The sequence below is a fragment of the Camarhynchus parvulus genome, chromosome 5 (assembly GCF_901933205.1).
Source record: "Camarhynchus parvulus chromosome 5, STF_HiC, whole genome shotgun sequence".
Taxonomy (NCBI): domain Eukaryota; kingdom Metazoa; phylum Chordata; class Aves; order Passeriformes; family Thraupidae; genus Camarhynchus; species Camarhynchus parvulus.
The window spans coordinates 47043808-47059288 of NC_044575.1; the positions used below are offsets into that span (position 1 = coordinate 47043808).

The window sequence follows — 15481 nt, forward strand, 5'->3', positions numbered from 1 at the left end:
CTTTTCCAAATCCCAGAAAAAGCTATCACCATGCCTACCAGCAGCCTAGCAGGCTTTTCTCTATAGCTTAAGATAAAATGTGCAGTAAAAGACGCTCACTGCAGATGCCAAACAAGTGACTGCCCCATTGTGAAGTTTTCAGAAAGGAAGACTCCTGACCTTTGTCTGGCAGGTCTGACTTGTCTCCATAAAAGATACATGACACTGCTGCGCCAGTCAAAACATTCTACAAACACACTGCCAATATTCAGGATAAGCATAATACTAACAGAAACCAACGAAAAATAATGAAATTGACGTTATTAATGTTGAGACTATTAGCTCAAATTAACATAATATTTTTAAACCATGTGGCAGTCATGCAAACCTGTGTCAGAACCCTTGTGCTCTGGGGCTTCCCAGCTCCAACAGACATTTTGCAGGTATAGTAGTCAACACAGAGATCAAATTGTACCACATACACCATCATTTTTAACTTGAGTGTCCCTTAAGAGTCTTCACATAGCTCTGAAGACAGTTCATTCATCAGAGGAAAGAGACAGGCAGACTTGTCTTTAAACAAGGTGAAGAAATATTGTTTTCACAAATGTTTTCACATTTTTTAAAAAATTTAGACTGAACAGCAATTTTTTTGTAAACTCTGGAAGATTTATGGAGATATTAACAGGAATTTTAAAAAAGCAAAACAACAATACAAGGTGAACAGACCATAACTTTATTGGAGATATACTCAGCTACAATTATTACAAAAAACTATTAAAGGTAATTGTGATCCATAAGGTGCAGATTGCAAACTTCTGCAGCATGATTACAGTATGAATGAATTACATTTTATGTCCCTTAAAGACAGCTGCAGCATGTGATGGTAAATATTTTATTGTCCATCAAATTATATTTGTTATTCTTTCTACTTGATTTTAACCATCTTTTCAGTCACACTATTTACAATAAAAATGCCTGCAATTTCCAATTATTGTTCACAAACATTTTTCTCACCAACTTGCTGCTGCAGGAAATTCTGAGTGCATCTACAAAGCAATTAATGTAGTCTGTGGTTGCCATTTAAATAAAAGAGGGAAAACCCCAAGGATTTTATTGGATGAAATTCATTTTTAAGAATTGTAGTTAGCTTTGATAGAAATTAATTTTAACTGCTAGTGGAGTATACTACAATGACCTCTAGATATTTGCTAACATAATTCATATTGAGTTACAGCTAATATTTAGATTACATTTGATGGTCATGAACTGTAGTGTTTAAAGTTGAAAATCTAATATGAAAGTAAGGAAATTAACTTCTTGAATATTAGAGCAACTGAAAAAGGATCAATGTCAGTAATTAAGTACCGAAAATCAAAATGCTTCTTGCTTCATTCATATTAAAAATACAGAGATTTCCATGAGAATGTTGTTCATGGGGAACCCCATCCAAAACAAACCCAGAATACTGTCAGAGTCAAGTGCAGTATCACAGCAGACCACAATGCTGTTTGTCATTTTTGGACTGCATGTGCTGCTGTGACTGGGATACAAAAAGTTCATGTTCTGTACAGATAAATGCATAGAATATGTAGCATATGTTATGTCATATGCAGTAACATAAACCCCCCACATTTTCCAGTTGATGGTTCTGTATCTGCGCACATGGAGGAAAAAATGAAACTCTGAAACATACATACAAGCACAAGATCTTCAGATATGTAAATGAATGCAGTTCCATTGACTAAAATGATAAAACATCAATTTGCACCAGCTGAGGATCCAGCACCTCATCCCTGGGCCACCACTCTATTCCCCCCCAGCACTGAAACTGGTTCTTGTTCAAGTTCTGCACTCGGCAGTTGCAACATACTACTGTGTAATGAGACTTAAAAATACTAGTTTGTTTTTTTTTTTTGTATGGACTTTAGCAGCATCAAGCTGAACAAACACTTCAGAAGTCACTACTGAGCACTGAATATTCAGACTGGACAGATTTAGTTGAGGTTGACCAAATTACTAGGGGCTGTCTTCTCCCAAAAATTACATTATACATGTAAAATGTTGGTTTGTTCAGAGATAATTACTGGAGTGTCAGTCAGAGGTCATTCTAATTTTAATTACTTCACATAACAGTAAAATGATGCAGTAGAAAAATAATAGCTTTAAAATACAATCAAGAGTTGTTGCACATCTTTGTTGTATTTTTTCCACGTACAGTAAAAATGCCACAGACGTTACAAATGACCTATTTAAGTTGTGCAAGTAAATGACACATTGCAGGCATTAAAAACTATCTTTTTCAAAGTCATTAAATCAGAACAGCAGCAAGGCCAAACCACATTTTTCCTCTCTGTTAAGCATTTTTTCCTTGAAATGAGGTAAAGCATGGTACCAAGTGCAATGCTTATTTGTGCTACATGAACAGAACAGCGCAAAAAAAGCCATAAAAATAAAAACGCAGCATAGTTAGGAGGACTGTTTAAAGTACAGTATAACAGGACTTAGATAAAAAACCCCAAGGTTCATGCCAATTAACCCCCACACCATTTATGAGGAGCCTGTGTGGTTGCTTTTGAAGATGGGCTGCAACAGTCCGCTTACACTTGTGCTTATAGCATGTCAAGTGATTTCTACCCCAACCTTCAAATGATCAGATTTAGGTCTTTAATAGCGTACACTGTCCAGTATCAAAATCATATCAACTGTAGGGTAAAACACACAGATGTGGAACATGGAAACTAATATGGATTTTCTGCCTCAAAGGATAAAAAGTATTTCAATGAGGTCACACTGGAGAAAATCGCGGCATTTAAAACACATTTAAAAATGCATCAGCAGCAGCAACTACTTTATAGTCAGCCACTACACATTTCAGATGTCCAATTCATACGCTTTATCTAGTAACAAAGTGATCATTAAACTGTTCTGAAACACAGAGTAGGTTCAGCTGATTTTGTCTGCACCCAAACACTCCAAAACCACTTCACTGCTAACAATTACCTGAAACCCCTGAGAATCTATAACCTTGTAACAATCTGTAAGAATTTTAGGCATTCAAAGAATAACTGAAATTTTAGCTTTTCATAATGCAACTAAAATTACTTAAGACTTTCTAGATGGTCTGATTTAATCTGCTGATTGATGTGAGGCCAGAAACACAGAATTGTTGACATGAGTAATCATGTATTTTCACTGAGAAAATTCAGTCCTACTACAAAGCCCAAACTACAGCTTAAATCAGTGACCTTTTTTAAACAGCTAATGCAAAGCAATTTACATTTGAGAATTTGGACTGCATGTTTTTATTGTTCCATATCACCATATCATCTACCTGCTGTTCTTATACCTCCTTTTATGACTGAAGTACCAAATACTAGACTTTTTTATAAGCTAGTATTTTAATTCTTAGTTTGACTCCTACAACAAGCAGCTTTCAAATACAAGAACAGTCCTTTTCACAGACTGAGAAGTGACTGAGATAGCAAATACATGAACTTTTGAAAACTGTATTTCAGAAAAGCTTAATGTCTGCCCCTTGTCACTAAGGCATTTACTTTATTTTTTTGTTAAGAAAGCAAGAGCTGACAGTTTTTGTTTTGTTTTAGTGTGCATTTGTGAGGAAAGGAATAGGGTTTAAAAGCAGGAAATACAGTATTTGTTTGTAATTTAGTTCATAAGACACAGCATCAAGTTCAAACTATTGTGCTGGAAAACGTTAAAACACCTTGCTCTGCTTTCTCAAACTTCAAGCATAATTAACAGGGCAAAATTGCAGCAAACCTCTACTGATACTGGTGGGAATACAAGACCCACAGCTTTTTTTAAAAGGTAAATTAAGAGGTATTATAGTTACAGTGCAAAAAATTAAAATTTCAAGCATAATATATAAACATAGCACCAAAACAGAAAAAAACCCAATGCATGCAAAAATAAAAAGGAAAAGAAGAGAAAAGAAGAACTGAGGTATTTAAGTGAAGAGTGCCTACAAAAATCTAATTAAAGAAGTATAGGCAAAGCCTAAAAAATACAAGTATGATTTCCCCCCACGCTCCCAGTAGACCAAAACATCAATGAGCTAGTTTCTCTAAATTAAGGACCTAAATCACAGATGTATCAAAAGTACGGCAGTTATATCTCAAACATCAACTTTCATGTTATTTAACAGCACAGCTTTGGTAGATGAAATATGCATGCAATTCTGAAAAGTACAGTAAGAAATTTATGTGGAAATATCTCTAAGTGTAAAGGTGCTCTGTTTGTTAAATACGTAACCAATTGACTATAAAATCTGCAGCATATCTTAGGTGTGATATGTCTAAGGTTGTTTTGTTAGTGACAGTTTGCACTGTGCAATTATTTGTTGCTGTTTCCAGTATTGGAACTATCTAGCTTGCAGGTTTGTGTAAAATTGGAATTTTAGCCAAAGACCATATTTTGTTTATGGTATAAAAAAAACTGTAGACTAACCACCTCCTCAGAATTGTTAAAAATAACCTAATTACATATATATGAATATAATTTCTATTATAATCCTGTAATAAGTCACAGCTATAGTAATGAGTTGTACTGTAAATATAGAGCTGTATCATTGTAAAATGCATAAGAAAATGAAGGGAATGTAAAACAGTTTGTTCCAAAAAAGATCAGAAATTAAAGATTATTAATGAGGGTTTATTTATTTTTAAGGCAAGAACCTTTTTTTATGCAAGACTGTGTGGCATAAGGAAACCGAAGTTCCACTCTACCAGTATGCCAGCCATTTCAATTAAAATCTGTCCCTAACAAATAAGTGCAATAATGATTGGGAATGCCATCTTAATGTAAAAAGACGACATGGAGAGAAAAAAAAAAGGAAAATAAAAAGGAGAATACTGGCACACTTAATCTTTCTTATACCCAATCATCCAGTACAGTTTATCAACTGCTTTATGACTGGCACTAGTGCACAGATTGAAGAATTCCAAGATTACTATATATATAAATCTAGCAACTGCATTAGGCATAAGCTCCCTGGCCTTCTAATACTAAGCAAAGCTGTACTGACAAGAAAAGTAAACCAAAAAGACCTGACAACAATTATTCTGAACACTTGCTAAATGTCATCATTAAAGCACTCTCGTGATTAAACAAAGCAGAAGTGAGGAAAGAAGACAAGATTGTGTTTGCGCAAAAAACTATAACTACAATTAGTTCCAAAATTTTATACATGTTAAATGTTTTGTAATCTATTCTGTTATCAAACAAACTTAAAATTCTGTCTTCCAATTTGTTCCTCTCAACATCAACTTTTAAAAATTTGCTTTATTTGTATGTTATTTTTTCCCCATTTCATTTATTTTTAAGAGGAGTCTCAGCTGTTTGGGACCTGAGGTTGATTTGCTTTGAGGCTTCGTAGTGCTCTTCTCGCAGCTGCAGATTTGGCAATCCTGTAGCTTCTGCCAACACCTTTAAACTTTCCCTTTCCTACAACTTCCACTGTAACTCTGACCTTCCCATCGTAAGTTCTTTCTGCAGGACTGCAAAAATATATACAAGAATTACTTACTGCCAAGGCAAGGTAATGTGAAATTAGAGACCTACATTCTTTTTTTCTACAGAAGTTAAAGCAGTAAAATTAAACAGAAATCATTACATTTCTCAGAAAACTATGTAAGGAAAGAAAAAAAACCCAAAAAAACAGTGCACACAATGATGATTAGGTTAGCTGCTTAGTGCAAAAGAAATTACAAGCACTTTGTGACATTTAAAAATTCTCTGTAGCTCATGAAGCACAATTTAGAAACACTTTCTGTCAGTGTGTATGGAAGAAAGCATATTCTTACCTAAATTTGGCTGTCTCTGGCTCCATTTCCAGCAGCTCTCGCACTGGGGAACGGGGCACATTAGCAGAAAATTTTTCTATTCGATAAAAAAAGTGAAAAACAAAGATTAGCTTTGTTCTTTTCATAGCAGATGGCACTTTATTAGTAGTAATTTCATGAAAGGGCAATACCTATTAGTGGCCTCATCATTGGATAGTACACTTGCCAAACCATTTCCAAAGACATTCCACTATCCATATAAATGGCACCAGCAAGGGACTCAAATATATCCCCCATGGCCTTTGGTACTTCAATGTCTTCCTCTTTTTCTTCATCCTCTTCAGATCTTCTGAGCTGTTGGCAATTGAAAAAAAGACAAGGATGAGAGGGAGAGAAAAGGGGAGGGGAAAAGAGAGAAATGATTGCTTCACTTACAGTAAAACAAAGGTCTTCAGAAATGTAAGCTCTCCTACATCTATATCCTGTGATGCTTCCTTTAAGTTTCTAACTGACAACCTTCCACAGCAAAACTGTTGCTTTATTCCCTAGTGAAACCAAGCTGCTGGTTATATCATTTTTCAAATATGGAAAAAAAAATCCCAAACATCAATGTGTACAGGATACTTTCATACTTTGTGAATTCCTTCTGTGATAATTCTGTAGGATTTCATCATAGGTCTGTTCTTCCCAATTAGAACCAGACTTCCATCAGTTAATATCAGAAAGCTACCCATAACAAAGGAAGAGTTAACACATCATATATATCCCAAAAAGAGACTTTCAAAATCTCTTTAAGTCCAGTCTCTAGATGAAAGTTGCATGTACCTCTCCTTACCTTATTTACCCCTGAAGACAAGCATGAAACAAGCACTAGTAAAATAAGACATTAATAAGTGAAAAACACCACCACCAGACTGAGCTAAAAGACACATTTAGGTGTTTAATGCAGCAGGCAGTGTTTTCTTCTATGCTACCAATTTAAGGCAATAATCTATTCTCATTATCAAAAATTAACTTTCAGTGCATGTCTTAAAGGTCTTGAGCTAATCAAATCCTTTACTAAAACACTTTAAACACATGTAATATACATTTGCCTAACTATAAACAAAGTAACTTGAAAACAAAGATTTTGACCATTATGCTACTCTGCCTGAAGAGAAATAAGTTTCTGTCAGTCTTCTCCCCAGCAGCTACACTCTCACTCAGTTTGGGGGTTAAAATCCAATTCAGTTCTCTTAAGAGAGTGACCATAATACTTCATAAATGTGTTCCACCCAATATTTCTACCTGAAATAAATCAAAGAAGTAGTCAGACCTGACACATACAGCAATACAAACGGGAATTTTGATGTTAAAAACCAAGTCCAACTGTTTTGAATGGGGCACTTCATACCAAGTGTAAACTGAAGCACTTTTGCATTATACTGAAATAACAGAAGAAGAGAAAAACTAAGAGCTGTAAGGCAAGGGACAGATGTTTCATGAGTGAGATTTGAAAAAACAGAAAAGCAGATGACGTGGAGATACACATGGAAACCAGCCTAGCTGGCATGAACTGCAGAAACAAAAGAGTCTTACATTAAACGATGAAATAAGAGTTTCAGTAATTCAGTGCCAGACCAAGATAGGGAGCAGGCGAAGGGAGAGTGAAACAAGGATTTTATTTGAAACAGCTATCACACAATTTGGTTGCAACTTTGGTGAAAGTTTCTTTTTGCATACTTGCAAGAACTGAAGAAATCAAAAAACAACACAGTAAGCTCTGAAAATAAGTTCCTAGCCTATTCACTCATATTGTGGAGAAAACAAGAGAGATAAGAGTTTAATCTTCTAATGTGAAGTACTTTATATTACCTGAACTTCAGTGGCATATTTCTTATTCCATGTTTAATGAATTTTTCCCTTAAAACATTGTTTTCACTTTGCAACAGAGTGCAAGGGATGTGAACACATATGTGACTGAAATATTTTAATTACTAAAGTTTTAAATTGTCTGTCAGGGAAAAAAAGCCTACTAAATACAAAAATAACATGCTTACTCAGTGCTGGCATGTTGTCAGACAGAGTACTTTTAAAAAGACTGGTCAGTTTTTCAGAAGACAAATTATTATGGACACCTATTGGGTAACACTTTTAAAGCAGGATAATGAGTAGTCTCTGTCTTGCAGATCTTGATTAGAACTTGACTCACAAGGTCCTTGTTCTCACAGATTTCTTAACCACCTTACATAGATGAATTACTTTTACCACATTCTCCCAAAACTAGAAGTTCATTATCATCAGCTTTCCTGCACAGCACAAAATATGACCTGTATTTGCAGATCATCAGTGAAACTATTTTTCAAGTGGCTCACTTGAAAGACGCATATAATGTTTCCCTGGCTAGCACAGAATGCCTTTAAAGAGCATGTCAGACATACTTGAGTATAGTGCAGCAACATCTCCTCCAGTAGAAATCATAAGAAAAACAGCAGAAATCTCCTGTCAGTGTACTACATTTAACAATGCCAGCATTGTGCCAAGGTAGTTTTGTTCATGGTGTTGTAGGGATACCCTACCCTGAGTCAGCACTACTTGATTTAGCAACTCTTCACCACAATTTCATATTGTAGTAGTGCTTCCTATCAGCTGGTGAAAGCAGCAAGCTAAGTGTGTGCCCCACATTGTTCTAACAACACAAGACCAAAAATAACAACTAAAATGAAGCACCACAGAAAAACCTAGAGGCAAATGGCTTTCAAATTAGTTAACTGCTGTAAATTCAAATTGATTTTATACTTTCTGAAGGCTGTATTTTACTTTGCAGATTGCATCCTTTTACTACTCGGAGCCTGCTTGTTTGGCTGCTGTATGCATAAAACATTACAAAAATGTTAAGAAATCCAGTGACATGCTTCAAATCAGATACTGAACATATTTCTTCTACTTCCACTAACCTCAGAATCCATTCCTTGCATTTCATTCTTTTCCATTTGAAACTGCACAAAGTCATCAATAACATGAAACAGTTCAGGAGAGACAGCTTTGAAGTACTTGTGGTAGTCATACTTTACAGCTAATGATGCAAAAATGGTATTATTGACTAGAGCAGATCGCAGGTCAGTAAGAACTCCTGGAGAGTGTTGCCGTGGGTCTTCATAAAGGTGCTTGGTTATGAGGTAGTCCAAAATTGCATCTCCCAGGAATTCTAAGCGCTGGTAACAATCTTAGAGCATTGGAAATAAAAGAATGTACAACACCACAATTAAGTTTAACACACACATTTTTTCCAGGCTTTCTGGATAAGAAGTCTGGTACAGTGCCACGTAAATTCCACAAACTAACCAATGGTCAGAGAAGACAATCTGTTTTTTTAAAAGAAGTTTCCTTGTGTTTAAAGAGATTCCTAATGAAATACTAAAAATATAAATCTGGAAAAGCAGGAGCTGTATCTAATAATAAAGCCAATTTTGAACAAAATGTTAATTTGGTAGGCTAGAAAAATAGCTGTGTTTATAATCAATTACTGTTTTTACTCAAGATCTTCATGTCCTGAGAAACATCAAAAAGTAAATTTAAGAGATTCTGCCAGCAGGCTGATCTGAACACTGTAACAGTTAAAACTGAAAAAAAATAAAATTAAAACGTAAAAACAATTAATACAAAAATCAATGTATTAAGAGCAGGGGAACACAAAATCTGAGATTTTGGTCTGATTTGCCACACATTAAGACACCTTCAAAAAAGATCCCTTTTTAGGATATGCCTTTTAATCTGGAAATTAAAATTGTCAAGCCTTTGCTTTTTTGACATTTGACAGGGGCCATGGGAATAGAGAGCTAAGAACATCTATTTTTAAAACACAAACAAAAGCAAAAACCAACTTGAATGCAAATACAGGTAGGTAGGTTGAAAAGGAAGAAGACAAACTACTAAAGAAGTTACCATGAGAGTGAACTGACTAGTACTAAGTTGCTTTTATAGCAGCTGAACCTATGACACTGCCAGATCTCAACTGCTAGCTATGCCCTAAAGAGAAAAAAGTTACAGGTAACAGCTATTCACAGCTGTCTCACTTGGTAAACAGAAATGAAATCAGAAGTTTTCCTACAGTTTCACCAATGTAATTTTAACTGGACACTATGCCTCAAGATTTCTGATAGTGTATATGATTTATTATGTATGTCTAAAAATAAAGAAATAATTTACTTTCAATGCATTTTGTGAAATATTTGTAAAAGGTAAATACATATGTGGGTAATATCCCCTACAACGAAAAACCAAAGGAGCGCTTCTGTGTTTTGTCAGAATTGTTTCTCAATGCAGTAGCATTTAAAAATTACTTCTTTCTTTAAAGAAGGCAGGGTTTCTCACTCTTTGGAATAAGGGTCCAATTCACTATGGGAAAAATTCAGACTGCTGACTGCAAAGAAATTTTCCAATCACTACAAATAGAGCTGGAACTTTACCATGGTTTGCTTTTGATTGCATATTATTGTAGGAAAATGCAGGCAAGGCTTTAGAATGAACAAATATTACATCAATTAGTATAAGCAAGAGCAATTAAAGATCACAGAAATACAAATTTCTACTGCTGTAAAATCTTTTATGAGATCATGTACAGAAACATTAAACGTTAATCTGAAACTAATATTTAGTCTGATTTAGACAATTACTTCAAACTTTGACTTTAAATATTTACTCAATAAAATGCCTACACTTAAATTAAGACTTTGAATTCACAGCTTCAAAGGGAAGTCTCCACATTCTGCACTCCTACAGATTAATCAGCTAATAAAAGCTGTAGTCCACAGTTCATCTTCAGAAGTCTTCACAGACAAAGTGTAAAATTCTTGGGATTCAATTACAGAACAAATTTGCTAAATATATTTGGAAAGTATGACTGCTATTTCCTGAAGTACATGGCAATTTTCCAGAATTCTAAAAGAACTTATTTCCATTAAATGAGGATCTAAAGTCAGTCATGCCCAGCTAGTGATAGAGCATATATCACTGACGCTGTTTCTCAAAACTTGATGAAGCCTCAGTAAATATAATTTATCTGCATCAAGTCAAAATATGAATAATCAATGGGATACAAATTGAACAAGCATCCCCCTCTAAACAGTAAGCAAAATACTATTTTTAAGACACTGTATTCCAAGACTATTGTAACATGATGTCTAAAAAAAGTCTATACATGAGAACACAAGATACTACTCCTCTTGCTTTTGCAATATGGAGAAAAAACTATAGAGCTTTTTGAAAACAACTTACCAGTAATGGTATTATAATGGTAAGAGGCATGAGTAAATGCCTGAAGAAGATAAGCCTTGTTCTTAAAACTGTAATTTATTTTCTTCTCAAAGTTTTCAAAACCAGAAATAAGGTGATTCAGGGTTTTTTCAGCATCTGGGTGATCAAACATACACCTTGGTGGAATCTTCAAACAGCCATACTCCAGGTCTTTACACAGAGAGGGCTCTGAATTAACTACAGAAGCAGCAACAGAATTTGGTGAAAGATTTTTCTGCTCACTGTTACAGTTCTCTCTGGTAGCACACAGAGTGCCTTCCCAATCAGTCTTTTTAATTACAGGGAGCACCTTCAGCCCCAATGAACACAGGAAAAGCTGAGCAGCTCTTTCACCACAGCTGGTCAGATAACAGCCCAACAGGGCCTCCACACAGTCTGCAATGCTCTTGTCAGCAATACACTGCTCTGTATGCAAGTCATAGGAGATGGACTGCTTTCCTGCATCAACACCACAGTTTTCTTCTGATGGATTCCAGAAGCCCACTACAAAATCATCCTCTTCAACAGCCTTGCTAGGATCCAGATAGCACATAGCATCCCAAGAGCTATAGTCAAAATCATCAAAATCTGATGAACACTGAACATTACCCATGGATGACTTTTTGGGTGCTTTCCATTCATAGTTTGAATCAGTGGTTGAAAAGTGTGAGAGTGAAATTTTCTTCACAAAAGCCCCTGATCCCATTAACATATTATCAATGAATTTGATATGCTCCTGATCATACTCCAGAAAATCATCTTCAAAGTCTGTTTCTTCCTTGGGCAACCTCCACATTAGGTCTTCATTCTCTTCATCATCATTATAATCATCAAGTTTACCATTAGCCAACATGTTTTCCTTTGTCTATGAAAAAACAAAAAAAAAATGGTGCTGAAGAGGGAAATGAGACACTTTTACTGCAGAAAGATCAAAAAAGCAGGATTTGAAAAGTATCTCCTAATAGTAATACTGCTTTTTTTATTTTCCTAAGTACATTGTTTGATCAGATGCACAATACAACCTCAACCTCCACAAGGAGTAATTGTCCTGGAATACAAACTCTTTGTTTCTAACCTACAACAGTGTGTGTTTTACACACAGCACATGCTGCATTTCGTAGGAATCTGTGCTTGTACTTGAATGTGAGTGACACACAATGAATTTTATATCCACTAAATATTATACACTTGCACATCAAAGTAAACAGAAAATTCTAAATTAACAAATTTAAGGAAGTATAAGAAAGTTCTGGATGCACCCTTCTCTCAAGCTGCTAAGTAAGGCTATTACAAATGTTGAATCAATGCAATTTTTAAGATTTTTTCCTACATCTTTCTACACAGAAAATTAATTCAGTGGGGCTTTCTTGAGATTTTTGTGTTTTTTTTCACAAGCTATACTTCTAGCCCTAACTAATAGAAGGCAAAAATTATCATCAACTTTCTAATACTTACATATACACCCACAACAGCAAAATTAATGACATCTTATGTCTTTTCCCTCCTCATAATGAACAAAATTGGTACGGACTGACATAAATTAGAACTTGAACACAAATATTCCCAAACTATATAATTCTTTACAATTTGTCATGGCCCCTATCCAGGAAAGCACTTAAACACGCTTAGCTAAATGCACTGGTAGTCTCACTAACATCAAAAGGACTATTAACAGGCTCAACACAGCAGCACTGATGTCAGCAGAAATTCTGCCACTGAACTTGATAGGAGCAAGATCAGATTCAAAGCACTTTCCTGGACTGGGTCCTGAAAGCCAACAACATTTTGAATCAAGTGAAACAGCCTCTATCTGCCCTGAACCTACGCATGTCATATTACAGGGCTCAGTCAGTTATCTTGCAAATCTGTGAACCAGATGCTACCACGGGGGATTTTACCCTTTGGGCAAAATGCACACCCATCCAGAGGTGTGGATGGGTGGCAGCTGTAAGGGGCACTGGGCAGCACTTAAAACTGCCTAAGGATCAAACAGATCTCAGTGTTCCTCATCGGGATGGACCAAGCTTAGTCAGGTTTAGTAATGAGAGGAAAAAAAAGTGGCTATAGAAGTTCTTAGTTTAGACATTCTGCTAAAAGAATTTCTGCTGCTGTAATTCCCTGTCTCACACACACACAGCAGGGACTTCTGTAACTTAAATTGCTCAGAAAAAGATATCAAAGCTGGATTGGAGATAGTTATTTTAGATAGTTGCAATAATATAAAACTTAAAATAAGATTAATTTAACCAGACCCAACAAGGACAAGTGCTGCTTTTTTCTTGTTACACACCACCTGTCACATTTACTATTGAAATGAAATAGACGTATCTCTGAATGAGACATGTCTATATGGATGCTCCAAAACAGATTTTGGCACTTGTTTTTACAAAGATGGAACAAATTCTAAATCACTTTTTACTGTGGTTTCATTCCAAGTTTCTTGAAATGAAATTGTAAGTAGCAGGACAGCTACATGAACTATCCTAACATTGTCTGTACATTACTTCTTGTACATTAGAAAAAAATTCTAAGGGATAAGGATGAGCAATGGCTAAAGGAAACAGAAAGTAATTCTGATCATTAATTCTTCTGTCATTAGCATTAAAAAAAAAATCAACTATGAACCCCAGAAGAATGATTTTTTTCTTAAATAATACCGGACTAGTTTTCAGGAAGTTATTGCCAATATACATTAAGTGCTTTTTTAATGTACTTTTGGAAATCAGCCATTTGATAAAATGAATGAAGAAAGATTCTTCCCCTCAATAAAGCTTGATAAATATTAACATTTAACTACTATGTTTTAGTAATAATTTGTCATAATGAGATCACTAGTTTAAGTTATACCATCAGTCCATGGATGGAAAATGAAATTTACATCTAGGAAAGCAAAATATCTATTTGTCACAAACCCCCCACCCCCACGATTTAGCTGCATCACTCTCTGCATTTTTGTCTGAAATCGTATGTTTTATTTACAAATAAACAGTGACTATCACAGAGGAAGCGGTCACTGAAACTTGTGGAAAACTGAAACCTTCTAAAAACCAACAATTAGCTCCAGTCCCAAATGTACTATCTCATTTGCCAGAAAGGTACAGCAGGAAGTCTCTTTGAAATGAAATCTTGGCACAGTACAGAACCACAATAATCAGGTTGTTTTATTCTGCAATAAACATTTATTTGCACATTACATCCACCTAACAGTACTCTCATGTGCCCTCTGGTGGTTCTAGAGCCTGAGTGTGGTCTTTAGAACCGGGAAAATGAAAGAAGTCCTTGCACCTCTCATTCCCCTAAACTCCAAACCAGTCTGAAACACTCCAAGGTCATGTTACTGACTACTGACTCTGTGATCACTGGTATATGTGAACATGTCCTCCTATTCCTAGAATGTCAGAAAATAGTGTGAACCTTTCCTCATCAAGATTTCTCATTGTGAAGCATTTGATAAGACAGTGAGGATGTCAGACAGTGAGACAGCTTAAGCCAGCACTGTATTTGACCTGAGAAGCAGCTCTCAGCCATACCCATGGTGTAGCCACCAGCCATCAATATCGAACATTATCTCAAGAGAGTTCTATTCTTCAATCTGCCTCAGCACTATGAAAAACACCAACTCTTTTTCATATATTCTATAAAGGTGAACTCATTATTAAAAAGCAGACAGTGTTCTGCCTGAACATATTAAAGCTAAAGCAGTGTGGTAATACCACTTAAAATTTCCAACAGAAACTTCTGAAAAACTCCTGGGAGCAGGCTAAATATCAGCAGAAAAGCTTTTCTTCTCTGCTTCTCCATTAATATCTACACTCAATACTAGATGATGTGTAATAAATTTCCTTACTTCAGGTTCTGGTTAGAATCAGTTTTCCTCTCATTTTCTTACACAGAAGTTTTAGAAAGAAAAGAAATATATGGATTTACCTTCTCTTTGCTGAAAACAGCAAAATAACTGAGGGTGGTGGGATCAGGCAGGGGCAAAAGAATACAGACACACAAAAGATTACTTGTCAACATAGTTAAATAAATTCTTACCATTTCATCTTTCTCCCACTTGTCAGTGTTGCTCTTGTCCTGATTTACTATGTAACCAGGAGGAAGCCAGTTGACTGGGGGATCAAAAATCGACACCACCATGCGACTTGGCAGTCCTTTCTTTTTTCCAAGGCGATACAAGTTACAGTTGCTGACCTTTAAGAAGAACATTCTGATAAACCTTTGGACATACATTTACATAAATAGGCAAAAAGGCAAAAGGAGCAAAAAAATGTTACGAGTCAAGCTGGACCTTATATTATTATGCATTTTCTCAAACTCTTAAAAGGGGGTTCAGTTTTTGTAATACAGTAGAACAAACACAAAGCAAGATACACATCCTCCTTTCTTTTTTTTCCTGAGGCCAAGCATAGTAGGTGTGACTG

General features: G+C 35.5%; 1 protein-coding gene across 4 annotated transcripts in view; it reads right to left on the reverse strand.

The window, feature by feature from the left end:
• Positions 1-697: 697 nt before the first annotated feature.
• The window catches only part of DICER1 (dicer 1, ribonuclease III), a 63207-nt gene continuing 48423 nt past the window's right edge, over positions 698-15481 (reverse strand). For all 4 annotated transcript variants that reach the window (XM_030950164.1, XM_030950165.1, XM_030950161.1 and 1 more), the window contains 6 exons: positions 15096-15251; positions 11040-11922; positions 8720-8988; positions 5975-6137; positions 5805-5880; positions 698-5498 (listed from right to left, as the gene is read on the reverse strand). In XM_030950164.1, the coding sequence (XP_030806024.1) occupies positions 5333-5498; positions 5805-5880; positions 5975-6137; positions 8720-8988; positions 11040-11922; positions 15096-15251 (1713 nt within the window). In that variant the 3' untranslated portion in view covers positions 698-5332. The remainder of the gene's footprint in view (positions 5499-5804; positions 5881-5974; positions 6138-8719; positions 8989-11039; positions 11923-15095; positions 15252-15481) is intronic.